At 38.8% G+C, this 22,176-nt stretch overlaps 1 protein-coding gene across 1 annotated transcript in view; it reads left to right on the forward strand.

The window, feature by feature from the left end:
* The first annotated feature begins 1,043 nt into the window (after positions 1 to 1,043).
* The window catches only part of Nlg3 (Neuroligin 3), a 175,364-nt gene continuing 154,231 nt past the window's right edge, over positions 1,044 to 22,176 (forward strand). Inside the window, exon 1 of the mRNA XM_083054792.1 lies at positions 1,044 to 4,014. Coding sequence (XP_082910918.1) covers positions 3,627 to 4,014 — 388 coding nt within the window. The 5' untranslated portion in view covers positions 1,044 to 3,626. The remainder of the gene's footprint in view (positions 4,015 to 22,176) is intronic.

A 22,176-nucleotide genomic window follows, 5' to 3' on the forward strand; every position in this document is an offset into this window, starting at 1 on the left:
TTTTGTCAAAATAACGTTAGATTAATAAGTTATTTTGAATATTGTATAATTAGGAAAAATAATTAGGAGTATATTGATTCTGTCGGAAATGTGTATTATGTAACATTTGAAACAAATAATTCTCTCTTGTGTGTTGAATATTATTAATATAACGAATGAGCTCACAATAATGATGGAAATAAGGCCGGAAAGATGAGGCACGTCGGAGACTCAAAAGAATCAGCTTGAATCGATAATTCGAAAATGCGACCTAGATACAATTCGAGACCATTCAAAACCCACTGCATAATATAATTAAGATAATTACATTACAAATTATAATAAAAAGGAGAAATAATAAAGACACACAAAAAATAGTGTCCACTTTATTGATTGCTAAATTACTAATCGATTACTTTTAACCCTTCTGTCAATGGATAATTTTTCACTTTTTTATTAATGTATAGGTACCCGGGTTATCAACATGTTTTTGACACTGCGATAATTTTTTTATAACAGCTGCTAGGCATCGAACATTTTTTCCCTTTATATTGTAGAAAGTTGTTTGAATACAAAGACCCTTTGTACTTTTTTTTCGAACAGAGAATAGTTTCGACACAATTTTTAGCATTTGCAATTGCTTTGGGGGTATCCAGGTATTCGTTCATTGGCAGAAAGAATGTAGACGCGATACTGTGATTGCAAAAGAATTTATCAAAGAAACTATTAAATGTTTTTGGGATATTCGAGTACCCGTTCATCGACAGAAGGGTTAAGATACGGCCGTAGGAGAATCCAATAATGATGAAGGGCCCGCGGAAAGAGGAGAAGTAATTCAAAACGCGAGAGGGATCGCGGCCGAAATCAAAGTCGAAGGTGCAGAGCGCGCGTCTCGCAATCCCGGACTCGAACCAACAACTCTCGCCGGTCGGTCGCGAGGGAGGATCGATCCCTCCTGCCCTATCGACCACGCCGGGGTGCACTTCCGCCCATGTCCCGTGCTCCGGAGCAACGCATGCGCAGCCGGCGGCGAACGTCGTCGCCTGACGCCAGTCTGTCGGGGGTCGAAGTGTCGACTACATCGGGTCGGTTGGTTTTCCTCGCATATAACCGCGGCGTCCCAGCGGCGCTCTCACCCTCTTTCGCGGTAATACCTGCGCCCACCCCTTTCTCTCTCTCTCTCTCCCTTTCGATCTCCTCGTCACGCGAGATTTGTCGCGGTGCATCGACCAGGTTGTCGTCGACGTGTAAGGTCGGTGCCAGGGTGGGTGGTAGTTTGCGAACCGAGGGGGGAAGAGGGTTAGCTCGCGGGGGGGAAGGGGTGGCACCGCGACTTTGCTCTCTTGCCTCGATCCTCGCTTACCACCTTTCTCGACGGATTTTTCGGCGAGCCGCTTCAACGGGGGTTGCTGGTGGTGGTGGTGGTAGTGGTGGTGGTGGTGTGGTGGTGTCTCTCGCTTCCAAGCAAGCGGGAACCTTCGTCCAGTTCGCGCAGTTCGACGAAACTTGAAATTACTTCGGCGCGTCCGATAAATCGGCGTTATCGGGAAACGATTTACCCTCCCCGGCTCGACAAAGTTTGAAGAAATATACGCCGGACGGGGGGATAGTAGATAGAGCAGACCGGTGGATGATCCTCGTCCCGAAGCTACGCGCGGAAAGGGATCCTACCCTACAATAGTGCCTGGTCCGTCGCGATGAAGGAACGATGATCGCGCGCGTGACTTTCCGGGTCCAAGTGTTGTGTTCGATGATCGGGGATCGTTCAGTGATCGATCGGGAAGGTGGTGCGAATCTCAATGGAATAAACGACACGGATGATCCTAATTTTGGTTTCTGTCCACGAGTGTTCTACGTCTGAAAAAAGTTCTTGCCTCGTTGATCAGCAGTGGAATTTTAATTCAACGTAGGTTAAATCGAAGATTCGTGCTGTTGACTTTTGCAGGAATTTGCATTTTCCGTCGAAGGGATACCGGGAGGCTTAAATAAAGGAGAAATTCGCATTTCTCGAAGCTGTGCTTCTTTTATTTCAACAACGACGATGCCCGTGTCTTTGCGCCCTTTAAACAGACGAAGCAGCCGAAGAATTTCCAGTAGCACTTTTATCGACCGCAGAGAAAATTTGAAGATCTTTAACGCAAACAGCAGTTCTATGCCGCGATATTTTCACTGAAAACTGGAAAAATATCAGTTTCTTTGGCCGCGACATTGTTTCTCTCTCAACGAATTAGCTTTGCTTCGGAGATTGTTTGCTGAAAAAATGCATCAGCAAACGTTCCATCCAATCGAGAGACCAGTACGATAAAAAATGCGACTCTCGTTAGCTTCGATCCGTCCAATAAAAAATCTCGAGTGAGGAATTATCTCATATTTTCTCTTCTTTTCAGTATGATTAAAAACGCTGCGTTCTACCTTCTTCGATACATTAAGCACACCATCAGAAACGAGATTGCTTTGTGTATAAAAAAAGGATAAAAAAAGGACAAAGAGTAAACTTGCCTTTAACTTTAACAGACGCGAGCAGACGTGGGCGGGAATAAAAATTCGTTAACGCACGAATATATTACTTTGGGAAGTTTAAACGGAGATTCTGTTTTTCCTAACCGAAAGTTTCAACGATTAAAATGTTAATCTATTGCGAAAGAGTGCGAAATTACCTCGCGACAGAGTGCATAAATAAGTAGTTCGCTAATTGTTCCGATTAGACGTTCAATGATAAACTAACAACGATCTCTCTTTTACGTGTAGAAAACCTGTATTCGTTCAGTGAAGCGACGAGACAAGAGAGGTAGATTTGCAGATCGTTAACGCTTGCAGTTTGATAAACGAAGCGGATGATAATTAAGTTTAAAAGACAACAATAATGTTTTTAATGAGGATATATTGATCTTCACCATCGAGTCGACGAAACATCAACACTTCTACGATAATTCTAGTCGGATATCCAATTAAGTGTATAACTAAGGAGATCTATATACAGAGCAATTATAGTGTCTTCAACTCTTTTAGATCTCTAAAATAAAGGAAGATTTATAACTCGGAATCAGTCTGTGTAATTTGCAGTCATCCTTAGATCAATTGCGTCGAAGTAGATAATCGCGCGAGGACCAATCAATTTTTTTCTGGATTATTCAAATAAAAATACACATTTGAAGAATCATGGAAAATGTAGCGTATCTCATCTTCATCGCATAAGAGATTATTTATACTCAAGAAGATTCAATTAAAGACAATAGTTTTCCTCTGTTTTTTAAACTGTATCTAAAGATTTTTGAAAAAAAATTAAGACCACGACATTTACTTTAAACAAAGGTTTAGAGAGGAAGCTATCGGAAGATAACAGCAAGTTTGATCAGCCCCTCTACTTCTTATCAAAATTACCTCCGATACATTGACTCCGGCAAGATCTCCAACACAGTCATCGAACTCTTTATCTCGAAGAAGATTGATGCATCCAGGGGGTGAATCGACTTGCGAGAGCCGCGAGATGGACCAGCTCGCGTACGTCCGCACTTTCGGTGGCGGTTAAGGAAGGGAACAATCGCGACGGGGGGAGAGATAGACAGGGGGAAGGCGGTATGAGAGACGGAACGAACGAGTGATCGGAGGTGAAGGACGCCGAAGACGTCGGTCAGGATCGCGTCAAGATGACGTCACCGATCCTGGCGCTGCTCGGCTTGATTCTGGCGACCGCCGGCGCTGAGCTAAGCTCAAGGATCGTCAGGACTAAGTACGGCGAACTGTCGGGCGTGATCGTTACTCTCGATCGATACCTCGAGGGTGTCGAGGTGTTTCGCGGCGTGCCTTACGCCTCGCCGCCGATCGGCTCCCTGCGTTTCATGCCGCCCGTCACCGGCGCCCTTTGGCACGGCGTGAAGGTCGCCGATAAGTTCGGACCCGTCTGTCCTCAGAAGCTGCCCGAGATCAGCGATAGGATGCCCAAGGGCAGAGCGGAATATCTCAAGAGACTGCTGCCCTATCTCAAGAACCAAAGCGAGGACTGCCTGTACCTTAACGTTTATACGCCGGTCCAAGGTAATCTCTTTTACACTGAGAGAGAATTTTCTCTTAGAATTTACCCGGAAAATCATGGTAATCGTGAGACAATATGGTAAAAGAATTTTATGAGAATTTTTTTAATTAATTGAAATTACTAAACTGCATAGTAAAATTAATCAAACATATTTTATATTTTATTGTAATAGATATTATTTTTATTGTGATAAATATTAATCAGAAAAATTCTCATAAAATTCTACTATGATTTTCAGGGTAAATTCTAAGAGAAAATTCTCTCTGTATATTTTTTACGGAAGCGAGAGTCGTGATATAAGTAAAATCAGCCGTTGAAATAATTGAAAGTTGAAAAAAATATATATGCTTAATCGAGGGATTATTTCGAAGCGCAAACTGATTTCAAAATTATTCACTAAATACAAAAGTGTCTCTCTCTCTTTATAAATTTGACATCCAATAATATAATATATTAAACACACAATTTAAAAATTATCATATTTTGTAAAATTTTGATAATCATTTGAATATCGCTTTATACTCGTCAGATACGTGTATTATAAATCATATATTCTAAAGTGAAAATATGAAAAACAAATAAAATACGCTAGGATACATTAGCTTTGAAGCGCCGGTTGATCGGTGCACTTTGATAAATAGTAATCAAACTGTGGATTTAATATTATTTTTAAACGGGGAATCAAACGAGCGCAAAAGGACTCGAAAGAATAAAGTCCTATTATCAGTACACAATTTTCCACGGAAACGGACTCGATAAACGCGTCCATCCATAGAGAGATAATCCCGCATTGGGCGTAGTTTATTTTCCAGATATCCAATTTACTTGTACAAATCGCAACGCGCCGATATTCACGCGCGAGTCTCTCTCTCTTTTTACTTCGCCTGTAAACTTGTAATCAACACAATAGTTACAAACGCGATGCGCGTTTGATATTGAGTCAAGTTGCAATGCGCGCCGATCCCATTTTACAATCTCATTCGCCTTTAGCGAGCACATCGACGAAAAAAAGAGTGCAACTAACTTTCAATTATTGCACAATACCCGATATAAGGACGTTCATTTCGCGCAAAGTATCGCCGACTCTCTCTCTTTTATGAAAGCCGATGATAATATATAGTTAATGACTTTCCCTCTCTACGAATCACACCGTAATTAAGGACTTTAAGGTACGTTTTTGAGCAACACGCGCGACGAGTATCCGTCTCGTATAAAGCTGCATATCCTAGCGCTTTATGCTCATAAAAGCAGATGATAATACAGCTTTTAGCGAAAATTAATAATTTTCCTGCTCCGAGAGTAAAATAGAACGCAAAATAGAAAATATCTTCAAATTTGATTTTTAAATTAAATTTTAATGTTTCCAGAAATTTTTATTTGTTTGGTCAGATTAGATTAGATTAGATATTAAATTAGATTTTTTTACTCTATTTGATTTTACAATATTTTTATATTTTTGATTTTAATTAGTCTTTTTTATAAAAAAAATTTGATTTGATTTAATTATTTTTTATTTTAATTTGAATGATTAATTTTTATACAATATTTTTATATTTTTGATAATTTTATAGGTGATGTGTCGAATATGATGACAAAAGTCATCATTTTATACGAATGTATTTTTCTTATAACGGGAATAAAATGATGAAATCTTTGCGTTGTGAACGTAAACCTTGTTAAATCGGCCAATTATAGGAAAGATGGCCGTGTTCTCCTTTGTGCGCTGTCTTTTCTCGTTTCTTCTGCATAGCGAACGTGGCCAAAGAAATCCGTGTCGATTCTTCTATTCGTCTTTCACGTCGATTTCTCGATGACGAAAGCGCCTCACGAGTGGAAAAGAGTGCATTAATCTCGGTATGAGATATATCGAGCTCGCACGAATCACTTTAATGTCGGATAAATACAAAGTGAAGCATGTGGGATGAGAGTATGATCTGATATCAACTTGTGTGACGCATGTATTACAATCTTGTTAGAAAGAAGAAAAAAAAATAGTTGGCGTACTCTTTGAACACACAGTAAAAAAAAAATGGAGAGATTCTCTCTTTTGTTACCTTTCGAAATACCACATCGGTGTATAATTTAATTTCTAGAAAAAGCATTACGTGTATAAAGTTTATGACATAGTTTAATAAATAAAATAAAGGAACGTTCCTAGTACGTAATTAGATAAAACGAGATAAAATAAGGATAATGAAACTGAAGTAGATTAAATGATAAAATGAATATATAAATAGATATAATGAACGTGTAACGCGAAATACGAGACTAAAGGGAAAACTTATAATTCGCTATTGTGGAGAACAATGTTTGAACTATTCAAATACAAAAAAAAACGAAGAGCGGGAGGGAGGATTTAAAAAATGTATTCTTTCCCTTTCTCTTTCCCATATAACATGTTTTACAAGAGTAGGAAACATATTCTGATAATACGGTCGGGCACTTTTGCATTTTCTTTCCCTTGTAGAGGGTTACATATGGCCCCAAGTACTGCCAAAGTTTTTCACCCGTGTATTGCAATGGTGGCTTAAGTATGCGTGGTGGTGCTACATGGTGGGAACTTAATAAGAAACTTTATAATCACCTCGTGCTTAGAGAGATTAAAGCTCGCGAGAGGAGTAACTTTCCGCGCGGACTTAAGTATCTAAACTAGATAATAGTTTCGAAGCCTAGGCAAGCCGATCAATCTTTGCTACTCCGGGACCAGACACTTGCAAAATATAAACATTAATTCAATTAATTTAATTATAATACGGAGCGAGGAAAAAAAACGAATATCATCGTGTCGTGTTTTCGGGTTTATATATCGGATATCGGGGGGGAGAAAAATTAGAAAATTGTCCATCTGAGAAATTGGTGAAAATTTGCGAAAATCGGCGTTCCTGAAATTTTGTACTATTTCAGGATAATAATTCAGCGAGCCGCCATTGTTGCGCGGGTTTCAAACAAAGAATTCACGAAAGCGACCATTAATTTGCCGATTTGAATGGGAAGTGTTATTTTATAGCCCGCGTTCGTTTCCCATAAATCGCTTCGCGGCCGCGGAATTCGCGCAATCCTCTCCATCCCACTCGTTGGTCCACCATTGCGATTTTCCTACATTATTTTCTGCACGCTGATCCCAAAAAAGGTTTTGTTGCGATCCCAGTTATCCGATTTACGCCGCAAAGTTGATCCAGGTGTAGAAATTTCGAAATGTAGGCCAATGATTTGTATATATATAAAAAATCATTCCTTCTGACATTAATCGAATAACTAATTTATTTTTTATTGATCTTATACTCTATACATTTTTACTTTTTCATATTATTTTTTTATTATATTAATTGGTGATATTATGATATTAAAAATTCGCGGTGGGTATTGATTATTACAATGGCACTTTTCGGGCCGTAAATCGGCAACTGAAAGAAATCATGGTGTGAATACGTGATCCCGAGAACAATTGAAAAAGCTACATTAAACATGGCGGGGAATGATTTACCGGGGGTTGAAGAGCAATCCTCCCGCGTGTTATCGCTTCTTTCCACATCCATTTCTCTATCTTTCTCTTTTATAAAATCTATTTCGATATTGAATGGCGAAAGCCTGCGGCGTATGTTTCCCCCGTCCAAGTATCAAGCGATCTTTTGCATCGTGCAACGTTATCGTTATCGCTCTTTCACGATTCGGTAAATTTCCGAGGCGCATGAAAAAGTATAGAAAATAGTTTACTGTATTTTTGCAATTTTAAAAATACATAAATTTTGCATCGAATATTATGTGCATATATTCGATTTTTAATATTTTTGTATGCAAAACGTTTATATACATATTCTTTTACTTTTATTTTGTGTGTGTGTGTGTGTTGTTGTTGCTGTGTGTGTATATATATATATATATGCGAACGCGCGCGTGTATAGAATTCGTGATTTTCATGTAATTTTCTACTTTATATAATTTTATATAATTGTATTATTTTAATCACACAATAACTTGATCTTTTAGTAGAATTTAATAATATAGAAATTACACAAGACATAATTATACAGAAGATGCTAATTAAAATTTAATAAATAATTGAATAAACCAATTCAACATGTAATATTTAATAAATATAAGTTTATATATTATATTTTAAAAATACTTATATAAATAAATATTGTTTAATAATTTGTTGTTAATTCGGGTGCAAGTATTGATGATGTCAAAAGTCTCCAAAATGCAAAACAAATAGAATAACATAATTAAAAATAACGACGAGATGTGGTTTTTTTTATTTATTTCGAGCAAATTTTCGAAACAATTGACTTTTTTGACATAATAGGGTATACGTGAAGTTTTAAATCGCGTCAGCTGGAGAACTGAAAGCTTTGGGTACAAATGAGTATATAAATATGAGTGAGCCACAACAGCCTGACGATTACAAAAACCATCGAATATAGTCCAAAGACTTAAAAGTCGATGTAAACATAAAATTTAGACCAGCCCAAGACGATAACAATTTAATCTTTCGAGATTTTTTTTTATAATTTAATTGAAACGCGAAGAAATTCAAGAATTATTTAATTTATTAAATTTTTGTTCGAACAAATATATAATACAGTTAACTTTTAACTAGTAATTATAAAATGCTAATGATGATATTGATCGTAATATAATATTGTAATATGAGAATATATACACACATATATATATATATAATTTCAAAGTTCGCGCGCTATCCATAATTTGAATAATAATGCAAGTTTCTTTTTACCGGAAGGGATGAATGCAGAAAAGTTAAGGGAGAGAATGGAACGTCTAATCTGGCAATATGTTAAAGATAATTGAATATTAATTAGAGATTGTGCCTCCCCGACGCGCGATCGTAACACATTACATCGATATCCTGGAGCTGGGCTTTTAAACCTTATCGCGTGTAAACGATAATTATAGGATCAACGCGGCGTAATCCGGTTATTAATTTAATTACAATCCCTCGCTAATTTCACGCCGCGCTGATCATTACACGGAACATAGATTTAACGAATCAATTCCCACGTGCAATTTCGCACAATGTGTGCGCTAATATGACCAAAAACTTGATCCGTCACAAATGCGAATTGATTTGCCCGGTAACTCGTAACTTTGTGTATTGAAACATCGCGAATACTATTTAATAATCATTACAAATCGCCATTCGAGTCTGTCCCGAAAGCTTCATCGCCGCTGCAAAGTCTCATTAAAATTACAATTTCCGGCCTTCGAAAGGTTCCCCGGGCGCGAACTTCCGCCACTACAATTAACTTTAATTGCATCCCATTCGAAAGTTATTATAGACCGGCGATTATGCTATCGGAATTCCGTCTCTAAATTTCTGAACAACCTGCTTTAAGAATGAATCTCCAATTTCGCGATACCGCAGTATTAAATCTTTATTAATTCCGAATTGAGTTGATGGAGCGATTTGTTCGATTGATTTTAATTTTGTACTCTCACGATTTCGCGAGGTCACACATAAAGAAGTCTAGCGATCAAAATATAATTTCAAACATGGATAGAAAAATCGAATAGAAAAATCAAATAGGTCGAGAAGCGTTTCAAGAAATTTTGTTCAAGATTCGGCGAAGCTTAAGAACACTAAAGGGACTTTTCAGCGGTATGTTAATCAGCGAGATATATTTCTGGTTAAAAAGTTGAAGTAAAGCGACTTGATCATCCGGCGGAAGTGACGAAAATGAAGAGTCTCGCGGACTACTTAACCAACCTGGGTTAGTAATGGAAATTAACCGGGATTAGTAATGGTAATCGAGAATGTATATTCTCGTCCGGAACTAAATCCGGTGCTTCTTCTACTTTACGAACTTGGCGAAACGAAGTATAGTTTCATGAATATATATATATATATATATATGTATATACAGGGTGTCCGATAATAACCGCATAACCTCTCGTGTGCAGATAGAGCGGGTTAAACCGAGTAGAAAAGTCCTCTACCGTTTTGGGATCCTTGCATTAATTAATGAGAAATTAATTAAAAAAGATCGACCAATCAGCGCTATTGGCGCGTTTTTGTATTCAAGTATTCGCCGATTCATTTCTAATTAATTTCACATTAATTAATGCAAAGATCGCAAATTGATGTTGGACTTTCCTATTCGGTTAAACTCGCTCTACCTACACGAGAGATCATACGAATATTAGCGGACACACTGTACATCAAGTGGTTACGAATATATCGTGTGCCTTCACCGAACTTCAACTCTAAACCGTTGGGAGTGTCCGCAGTGTAGAGTCCTTCGCGTCCCTCAAAGTTTCTCATTTTCTCTTCGTAGAAGGACGAGTGACGCCGCAGGAAACGAGCCATCTAACTTTACGACGAGTAATAATTTTAGTGGCATAAAAATTACAAATGAGCTTAAAAGCTCGAAAAATTGATGAAAATGGGAAACAGTATCTCGGATCTCTCTCGAAAAAAAATAATAATAATAACTGACCAACTAACTGTATCAAAACTGCTCTATTTCTACTGTGTTTCTTCTTCAATTATAAATTTGAAACATATTATCAGGGACTCTTCCGTCGAGAGAAGCCCGGGGAAAGATTAGACGCGATAAAAAGTCACGGGGACCAAGAGAGGACATGGGAAATGAAATTTCAAAGGGATCCACAACGCGAGGAAGAGAGGCGAGTAAATCGAATTTGCGGCGGGCGTGACTGAGGAACGGAAACGAGCGGCTAGGGGATGGAGAGGGCGAGAGGGGAAGGAGGGTGGAAATTTCGCGCAACCGCGAAACGGCTCTTTCTGCGCGCGGACGGCGGACGATTCCGCGTGTTTGCACGCGCGTTGGCGAAAATTCAGCCGCGAAAATGCCCGGGAAAACTGTAGTTGTTTGCGAAGGCCCGGCGCTCGCATTCCGTTTGCTCTTCAGCAATGTCATTAACCCCTTTTCGTTCTCGCAGAGTGTACGCACTTCTCGCTAACTTTGTAACGCCTGTCGCCGAAATAACATACGAAAGCGAAACGCTTGATACGTATATACTCGTTTTGCGTTTTTTCTTTTTCTAGTTTCTTGAATTATCTCATTTACTCGAGTTAATTTGCGGAACTTTATATTAATGTTTAATTTTGCAGTTTCAATTCGGTTTTATACTCTCTTAAATTGAATCGATAAAAAATGTGAAATTGATTATGGAGCAAGATTTTACCGCAGATCAATGAGTGTTTATCTATCTTCGGTGAAAACACTTACACTTTGCACTTTCATTTTATGTCCCACGAGATTACGACAGTAAAATTTTACTGAAAAATCAATAATAATTTGCGAGGTAGCTTTTAATGCTTTTTTTTATTTATTTTGAATTACTATTTTTTGTTACACATCTATACAAATCTGGATTGAAACACGTATAACTAATATTTAAATTCAGATTTATATACGCATATTACACTTTTTTACTCTTGATGATGTGATAAATTCATAAGTTCACAAAAAATGAGAAAAACTTTTGATGGTAAAATTAAATATTTCTTTAACAAAATGTATTGCTATAAAATTTTATATATAATATTGTAACTAACATTATATGTAATATTATAAATAATACATTATAATATTATAATATTATATATAACATTATATATAACATTATTTATAAATTATATATAAATTTATAGCAACAATATAATATTATAATATTATATAGATGTATTTTAAAATATTGATTGAAACAAGCATTAATACCATTAATTGATTCTTTTAATCTCGCTGATTTAGAGGGTACTACATGTCAATGATTATTCACTGTTATGTTCATAATATATATTGATTTTATTTTAACAAAGTGGAGTTCAAATTCGACTTTATTTGTAAACGAGAGTACAAATATCGCTCCTTCTGAAAAATATCAAAGTGTCGCGCCCCGTCGACGATAATCGACGATATCGCGAGAAATTCTCGCGCGTGCGGTAAAGTTGAAGGAAAGACGTCGACAAGAGGAATTATCGAGAGATTAAGGTATCGCCTCGCATTGTTACTCCCCAGACTCCATCACTCAGACTCCAAGAGTGCTTTGGAAGTCTCGCGACTTCCGCCTCGAATCTCACGACTCCATTTAAACTCGACCTTCGCGAAAGTCTTACATCGCGGGGCTTCCCCTCTCGCTATTAAATGCAATTGTACACGCGAAGGTCTTTCTCTTCTTTTTCTTCATCGACAAGTGAAAATACATCTTCCATAAAGAGGACTTAATCTAAATTTTAATCCAGAAAATTGCTTCTCCTTCTCGCGTTATTCTCTCCCTATTGATTTACGCTGATATTATTATAATATTGAAAGTTTATCGGAAAGTTTATAATGTGTGCGCGTGGATGAAAGGCAATGTTTTGAAAATCATAAAATCCGTTTCTTTTCCTGCGATTGGAAAATTCGCTAAATCCTGGCAACTATATGGATACCATGCACTCTCTAGGCTGTGTCTACCCGCGTCAATTTGAATATTTATCCGTTCGATACAGGCTCTAAGCTTTTAGCCCCGTGCTCGCATTTACAGGAAAGCCATTACGGGCCATTCGCCTACAATTCTGCAATTGACAGCTCCATCAGGAGGCTGCGTCGGATGATTGGACCGTGGAGAGTCTTCTCAGCAGCGAGAGTGAGAGAGACAGAGATAGGGAGAAGGAGAGAGAGAGAGAGAGAGAGAGAGAGAGAGAGAGAGAGAGAGAGAGAAGCCTGGTCACTGAGTGCGACTAGTGAACTATTCTTTACGGCTTTCAATCCTTCCTTAAAGCTCCCTTGTTCTTTGATCGTCTTGTCTGACGGATTATCGACACACGGAATCCATCTCCGTGAGATAGATCGATTATTTCATCAGTATTTTTAATATTATCAATTTATAGCGAGTCTGCCTTAATTCCTCGCGCCGGAAGATACATTCGGGAGAGAGCAAAGCAAGATCCAAAAAAATTGGTTCATACAAAAAAATGTTATTTTATTTTATTCTGCAATGTCGAGTCTGATTTAAAGTCCTACGTACCTTTAAATAAAAAAAATAAATTTCCGTACGATGAAATGACGTAATGCCGCTGTAAATGGCTAGGCAAAATAATTTAGACGGCTCGCGCAAATAAGCGGCGATAGTTTGGCGGGAATGAAAAGGCATTTCGCGATTCGATTATCCACGACGTGGCGCAGTTTGCAGCTCCGGCGGCCGGAGCTAAATGCAAATTTCGCAACTTATGACGTTCAGCGGGCGTAATTTCGTTGCGAACTGTAACGCTGCATAACTTGGATGGCTTGTGTGACGAACGTGAGTCACGTTTCATTGCGCAACAATGGGCAACGCCGGCCTGCGTTATCGGAAGCTTTTTAATTACGTTCGTGAATTGCCGGGGAAATCAATTATGTGTCTCATTTACCTCGTTTGTCTCCCGTGAACCGTCAATCGGATTGTGTATTCGATACGAATGCATCCGATCGCGACGCGAGCGGCGTCCATTCGACCGAAATTTCCGAATTATCCTCGCAGGACGACAACGACGTAAGTCACATTCACGCTGGGGATAGGATCGAGATCAACTGTGTACTTAAAAATCTGAGTTGTGATCCAATAAGCGAGTTTCATCCTCTAGGACTCGTGAGTAATACATATTATTTAATATATTGTATACTTGCGAAGTGGATCGAATCTAGAACAGTTATGTTCGAATTTTAGATCGAGAGAATTTTCTCTTAGAATTTATCCTGAAAATCGTGATAATCGTGATTAATGGAAATCTGATTAATTTTTATTACAATAAAAATAATATCTATTACAATAAAATATAAAATATGTTTGATTAATTTCACTGTGCAGTTTAGTAGAATTAATCAAACATGTTTTATGTTATTGTGATAGATATTATTTTTATTATGATAAATATTAATCAGAGAAATTCTCATAAAATTCTTTCCATACTGTCCCACGATTACTACGATTTAAAGGTACATTCTAAAAGAAAATTCTCTCTATGTACTCAATCTAAAATTCGAACATAACTGTTCTAGATTCGATCCACTACCACCTAATCTCTCGTTCAGATTCGAGTCTATTTGAAAATATTGTTTTCTTTTTTAATAACCAAAGAGAGTTGAGACCATACAAACAAATTTGAACGTACTTGTGAGATACTTAATCCCTAATTTTTGTCCATTTGAGCATGAAACTTAAATTGGATATATATTTTTTCGAATATACTAATAAAGGAGAAAATACTCCTTTATTCCGTATCCCAATCATTTCTTTAATTTAACGAACGTTTGATTGAGTGTTGTGTCTTGTCAACGTTTGTTTTTATGAGATTTTTTATTAGATTTATAAACAGTGGACTATGATTTAAATTTTAATGTAGGAAGCTCTTGGAAATAATACAATATTTCGTTATAACTTTTTAATGACATTATGGGAAGTTGCTTTTTCTCATTTCCAACGTATTTCTACTTTATTTTTAATTTTTATTACTCAGAATCTCGTTAATAACAGTAATGCGCGACAGCATGCGGAACTTTTTCAGAAATCAGCATACCGGAAAAAAAAATAATGAAACACAGTGGTATCAAAATAAAACATAATATAATATAATGCTGTAAATTCCTATTGTAAGAGATACCGCTGGTTGTAAAAATAAGAAAATGTCGAAAAGCAAAATCCAATTTGAAATTTTGCCGAGAGAATTCGATGGAAATTTAATCAAAAGCGTGATTCTGTACGGGATACTTGTATCTTCGCAAATGGCAACAGCAAGAGGAGAGATGGTGGGGCTAGGAGAAAAAGAGGTAGGAGGAAAAAAGCTATGGAACCGCGTGTTTGCGATATGGAATACATGTAAAGCAACGAGGCGGATCGACCGCGGGAATTTTTGCGGGGATTTCAACGGAAACGTCTCGTTCCTGTAATAATACAGTAAAAAGTTTGAACGGCCGATAAAAAGTTGGAATAGACTGCTGATTGCATTATGTACGAGCGTACGACCGATTGGACATTAATAGACAATTTCCGTAACTTTGTTCTTTCATTGCGCGTTTTGGTATTATGCAATGTGAAATCACGCGACATCATCCTCCCCTCCTTAACGATATCATCCGCCCTGAGACTTAATCTCAATCCCGCCTGAACTTTGACGATCTCTCACCTGTAACTAACGGATTTATCGTTATTTGGTCTACATATAGCGACAGAGAGAGGACGACGGGCACATCGATCCTGCGTAGAATTTAATAGAGAACGTTTGTCGATCATATTCAAAATTAATGAATTTGCCGTGGCGATACCACGGCTGGGGGACCACAAACTCCTTTAGAACTTTGAGGTCTCGCAGCAGCTAATTAATTGCAAATATTGTATTTCGCTTCCACCAAGTCAGATGGAATTATATTCCTTGTGTAGAGATGTAATTTGCTCGTTCCCTCCGTCTCTCTCTCTTCTTCTGTCGCAAACTTAAAAACAGCAAACTTTTCCCCAAGATATTATATTACATCAGGAAACTTTTCCAAGTAATGTTTAAATTATTGGTTAAAATTCTTTCCGCAATTTCTGAAAAAAATATGCGTTGAAAGACTTTATTACTCTTGTTTTCTATCGCAAAAGAAAGAGAGGAAGAAAAAAGATTTGTCTTAGAGGTATAAAGATTTATTTCCAGTAAGAACTGTTCGGAAACTGAAAAGGATCAAGGCGAGGATCTCCGAGTTTAGGATACTCTCGGACCCTCGCGGATCTTCAGCTGAAACGGGAATAAGAATAGACGTGGTCAGTGTATCGATAGAAGGAAGTACAACCAACTCTCTCCTTAGGGAAAGAGAGACTTTGGAGATCTCTTTTTAATCCCGCGGCGGAAAATACACGCGAACTTTGTGACCGGGACGGATTGCGTATTCACGTAATTCTTCGATCGAGGGGAAAAGAAATTGCATTTAAATGGGCCATGCAAATCTACGAGGGGTGAGAAGGGAAGAAGAGGAAGAAGAAGGAAGAGAGAAGGAGAAGGAAGAAGCCCTCCCCCTACGTCGACGACCCGCGTCCCCCAAACCACCGTCGCATTACGTGCACGAGAGAATCTTGTTATGCTAATACGCGGCAACATTCCGCGGCTCTAACAGCCTGGCGTGCGGAAAACGAGTCGCCGATTTTTGCGGAGGATCGCGAGAAAGATGGCGGTCGTCTCTATTGATCGCGCCGCGACGACGCTTTTGGCTCATAAACGATGCTGCCGTAATATAAGAGAAATTATTTTTCCACGTACACGTGTATCCTCCAGATCCTTGACATATATATGGAAGTTATAAACGACGGAAGATATATATTCAATTAATTCTTAGTTCAGTCGCGCGGGGTGCAGATGGTCTCAGCGTATTTTAAATTTTATGTATTTTCTTCAAGTTAATTTTTTTGTTATGTCGTTCTTCAAATATTTTTCTGTGTTATTGAAAAAATATTAAGATGAATCTTAAGATGAATGAAAGATGATATTATGCAAAAATCCGAATGATTTATTCTTTGATCGAAAAAATGGGCTGGTATTATTTTATCCCCCACGCGATTAATAAAGAGACTCCGATTAAGCGCGATTAATTAAGGGTTAATGTTACTGTTACTATCAAAAATAAATAATATATAAATATTAATTAATTTATTTAGAAGAAGCTAGAAATCTATCAGACTCACTTTTCTAATAATAAAAAATAAACGCACGTTTTTGGGGGGTTTTGTAAGATTCTCAAAAAAAAAGTCCGCGTGAAAAATGCGACTCGACTATTGAATTATAAAGCTTGAAAATATTCGCGGTGAGAGACTTTATCTGCCTCAATATAAAGATCTTACTTTCTGCGGGTCCTTTTGCGGGGGGGGGGTAGAAAGGGGGCGGGGGGGGGGAAGTGTGACGTCGCCGCTTAACGCCGGCATAATTATTTTCAGTACGGGCAACCCCGCGGTCGTATAAAACGTCAGCCCCAGCATGCGCGAGGCATGCTACCTACCCTCAAAAAGGCGGGGGAGGTGAGGGGGTGAGATGAGACAGCGAAAACGGTAGAGAAAGCCGGGAGGGTGGAATAAGGAAGGACGGAAGGTCCTTGGTAGGAGGTCTCGTGCCGCGAGCGGTAAAAAATTTCCTTCTCCAATTCTCTCATCCGCCTTGTGTATCCCCTTCCTTTCTCTTTCTTCCCCTCTTCCGCTCCTCTCTTGGTTTCTCATCTCATTTTCATTCTTGTATTCGGTCTTCACCCCCCCCCCCTTCCACCCCGGAACTCTTGAGAGGGACTTTTTTAATGAGTGTTCGTGGCTTAAAGGGGGGAGAGGACGAAAGAAAAAAAAAAGCGGATGAGTGGAGCGCACTAAGGGAATAGGAGCCATTAAAGAGAACATAATCCTTTTTACTTTCTTCTCTCTCTCTCTCATACTTGCTCTCTCTTTCTCTACCTACGTAGCTACCCTTGTGCGCCAACTAAGCGTAATTCACAAACTTTTGTCGGATTAAAAATGTTCGTCGGACCGTCATGGCTGGTGATCTCTGTCCTCGTTCATCATCGCGCGCGATTCAGTCGCCAAAAGTCATTCCTTCCCTCTCTCTTTTTTTTTTGTAAAGTTCTTTTATCAATTTAGAGATACATATCTCACGCGAGTATCGCGAAAAATGGACCAATGAAACTAAAGTACAAATTAATTAAGATAACAAAATAAAAATAAAAGACGGGGAAACGGAAGGATGTTGAATGGAAATTTTAGAAGATTGGTATCATTGTTCTGCAAAATGTCTCTAATCTAAATCGCATGCAGGTCGTAACGTCGGAGAAGATAGCCGTCTCGTGATTATCGTTACACGAGAGACTTGACGGCGCAATAATTACCGGCACGCGCGTGTATTCTCTTTCTCCCTTTCTCTCACTCTGCCAAGGAACAATGTCCCCGTTACTGTGCGAAGGCGAGTTGCCATTTCTCGTTAATTTCGCGACAGAAAAAGCCGTGTCCAGCTTAAAAGGGGCCGTAATAAAGGTCATCAGCCTCTGCGCTTTCTCATTGTCCCATCCGCTAACGAGATAACAAGAACAATCTTATTGTTCCCGGCAACTGGATACGTCGCTCCTGAAAATTCAAAGCGGGAGAATACATCAATGTCGGTGAAAGGTACAAGAAGTAGTTAACGAGAGGAGAAGTGGAAAATGTCGAGGATCGGAGACATCTTCTCTCCTTGGACGGCTCTCTTTACGAAAGGAATTACGGGTTTCGGATTCCGGGTTGACTTTCGGGTTAAAGAGCTGAAACAATAAAGGGACGAGGGAGGGAGGGAGGAAGGGCGCGACATTTCCGCGAATTGGGTGCGGAACGATCGACACATTCTCTCTTTCTCTCTCCTTCTCTAATCGTCTTTGGAACTTCAGGAATGAAGCGTCGAGCCGCGGATTAAGTGAGATTCTGTGCCCGGAGCTAGGAGGAGACGAGAAGCGAAAGAACGGGAGAGGTCGGGGTACTCCTGGTGTAATCGCGTACCTAACCCTCGTGAAGCGGGGAAAAGGGGGGAAAGTGCGATATTTCGACGCGCTAGGTAGTTGCTAGGGCCCTCCTGAAAACGGCAATCACGGACGTAGTCACGGAGCGCTGACGGGGCAGAGATTGCTTTATTTCCCCAGATTTTCCTATTTCGCGTGAAACAGTCGTCGCCGGATACGAGCGAGGGTTCGAGGGGATGAAGAGAGGGAAGAGGGGGGCACAAAACGCCCGAAATCGCCCATCGAGAGAAAGATATCAGAGAGATTCCGATGAATAATAGACGTCAAGTCTGCATACACGTGGCTTTCATAGGGGTGTGTGACGAAAGGAAAAAGGTGAGAGAGAGAGAGAGAGAGAAGTAAACGGAGCGGAAAAAAAGGAATGAATTTAATCGAAGTTACAAATACGTCCAATATTTCCGTTCGCTACGAAATATTGAAAGCCCCCGAAATATCGACGTTTTTAAAGTCTAATGAAAGAATGAAAAGCTTTCGCGCAACACGCGATGGATGTTAAAGAGAAATAAGAGAAATACAATAGTTTGCGTAATTTTATACGGATTTCTTTGCAACGAATAAACGTTTTCTTTTTCCTCTTTTTCCCTTCTCTCAAAGTTTTTAGAGTTGATATTCCTTGACAACTCGCTACGAGAGAAGAATAGGAATATCGAGAAGTTTGTCTTAATAAAGGCTCTCGATATCCTGATGGAATTTGTGTGTAAAAATGAACGGCGAGAAAAATCTGGAAAATCTGCAGTGATTTCTGTAAATCTCAGTCGCGAGGATTTCGAGGGGAATCGGAAAGTGCATGAATTCGAAAACTTGGTGATCTAAGATGACGCGTTTCCGAGACGACGATGAATAATAGACAGGAACCTATTTAGCTTTTGTAGTGCGATCGCAATGGAAATAGGAGGGAGAGAAACGAAGAAGAGTAATGTAGAGCACGAGATGGTGGGGGCGATTAAATTAGTTGACGTAACGGAAGGTTGTTGCACCTCTCCACGAAAGCTTCTGCAGGTACTTAACAGAGGAGAACTATATTCCAGGATTTCCATTATGCTGCACTGCAAAATAGCCTTTCTCCAAGTTGCCGGGGGAACAATACGCAGACCCCCGACAATACCTTACAATACATAAATTCGCGCTTCCTACGGGTGAAATCAAAATCGAAATCAAAATCGCAGCTTTCGCGAATGCGACAATGAAAATTCCAAGAATTGCATTCTACAGTCAATAATCTCCCATATCGTCTTTCAAGAAAAATAATGAACGGGTACCTGGGTACCTGGAGCAAATTTAAATATTAAAAACGTATCCCAGAAAATTTTCTTTGCCCGAAACAAAAAATACAAAGCTTTTGTATTTGAAAACTTTCTAAAAATGTGGCAGGAAAGAATGTTCGACGTTCAGCAGCTACTATAAAAAAATTGTCGGTATCAGGGTACCCCGTACATTGATAAAAAGATGAATAATTACGCGTCGACAGAATAGTTAATATTGTATAGACATTACATTCGGCGTATTTAAATTTAACTGAACATTATCTGAGAGAGCATTGAAAAAAACGCAACTAGGTTAACAAGATCCGTCAACAACGTTTTCCCGCGGGTCTCGTAGGACAGAGGACAGAATACGGAGTTGCAGTTGTCGGAAGACAAGAGAGAGAGAGAGAGATAGAGAGAACCGAGGGCGAGAGAGAGTCGAGTATAGTCAGCCAGGGCCTCTCCTTGTTTTCTCATCCTGTACAAGATTAACCAGCCTGTACGGCTCGCGCGATTAAATGAATTTTTCATCGAGATCGCGAAGAGGGGTCTCTCTTCCCCCTATCTTGACGGAGTGCATCAAATCGCCCAACTTTTACTCGGGGTATAAATCGCGGATCGCGTTCGCTCGAGTTCTTTTATAGCGTCGCGATAACGAGCCTGTTTTCCAGATTTAGCGAGATAAGTCTTTCTTTCTATCTTGGAAAGAACGAGAAGGCAGGATCCTTAAGAGGTTCTTTGGCTCCCCTTATGGCCTCTCACCGGATTTGCTTCCTTTGAAAACTGAAGTTTTTTTTTTATTTCTGGTTGGTAATATTTCAAAAGAAAAATCCGATGATGATAAAGATAAAAGAAAGAAATATATATAACTAATAATAATAAAAATAATAAATAATGTATTCGATTTATGGGAATCGTATCTGCGATTTTGCCTTGGGACGATAATATGAATTTCAGTGATGACATAATTGAAATCTGATGATTGAAACGCGAGGGAAAATATTTGGAAAAATAACCTCCTGTTATTTTTAATTAACAAGAATTTAATTAACAAGAATTCAATTTTTCTATCTTTTTTCTCAAGAAAGTTTTCCTTGTTTCCTTATTATTTCCATCATATTTCTTATTTTTAATTACGCACGTCCTTCTTTACAATTTTTTACTCACCACGATTCTCAAAATAATTAGCAATTCGAAATTGTTTCCAACCAGTTTGCTCTCTTCCATAAATGCTTCCTGTCCCTCCCACAAGTGCTTAAACATGATTAATCTCCTCCACAAAGATTTTTGTTCATACGAGTGGTATCCTCGCTCGCGCACAGGGACCCGGGCGACCTTGCACGAGGAAGACTGCAGAGCAGAGAAGGGAAGTTGCGCATTATGCACAATAAAGGAGAAACAAGAGGGTAACGTCAGACACACTTAGCGTCGGAACTTTTTGCCGGCGGCTCTCAGGCCATCCTTCTTCCCGCCGGGAAGGAAAAGGGTTAGGCGAGGGCGAGAGGAGGGAGTGGGGGGTGGGAGGATAAATCCAGAGGCAGGATTTAAAACGTTCTCAGAGAGCGTGTAAAACAGCGACGACAACGGCAGGGTCCCCGCGACCACCGCGCAAACGACACAAAGTGGACCGGGGTGAAATTATTTCAGAGAGCCCGCAGAAAATTATTCCGGACATTCTTCATCGCGAGAAAAATGCTCGCCCTCTCCGCGACTTCTTCCACCACATCCTGGTGGCGATCTCTCGCCCCTATCCTCCTTCCTCTCCCCCTCTTCGCCATTTGTCAGACTACCAAAGGGTTTCTTCGCCGTGAAGGAACACCATTCTCGAGAAGAGAAATTGAATATTGATAGATAAGAACGTGATGATCGAATGGAAGATACGGTGCTCCCCGATAATTCTCGAGATCGTCTTCTTCGATATTATTACGTAAAAGGCCTTTTTAAAGACTCTGTTTTTCATATCACGTCTTTGGAAAGTCAAGAGCTTTCGATATTTTGCGTTCTAATTACGGATCTCTTCAATTTTTTAAATCTCCCTTTCAATTTTTATTAATCTCCTAGCTAATATATATTAAACTCTGTTGATTACTTTCGAGAATCTTTTAGAATCTTTATTTTTTCGAACATTTTTTTTCACAATTTATCTTTTTTGAAATATATTATTACTATTTATTTATCTCTTAATCTATACTTTGCAGCTTTGGATAATTTTCAGTTTGCATATTTTTAATTATGTATATAAGTGTGAAAAAGTGTTAAGTGTTAAAATTTGACTTATAAAAGTAAAAATTAAAATTCAGAATTAAATCAAATTAGCATTACAATAAAATTCAAAATTACAATTAAAATCAGCATCAAAATTATTGAAATTAAAAATCAAAATTGAATTAAAATAAAATTAAAAATTGTAAAATTAAATCTT

The sequence above is a fragment of the Prenolepis imparis genome, unplaced genomic scaffold, assembly GCF_030444845.1.
Source record: "Prenolepis imparis isolate NDT839.2.m4 unplaced genomic scaffold, iyPreImpa1.0 SCAF_14, whole genome shotgun sequence".
In the NCBI taxonomy this organism is placed as follows: domain Eukaryota; kingdom Metazoa; phylum Arthropoda; class Insecta; order Hymenoptera; family Formicidae; genus Prenolepis; species Prenolepis imparis.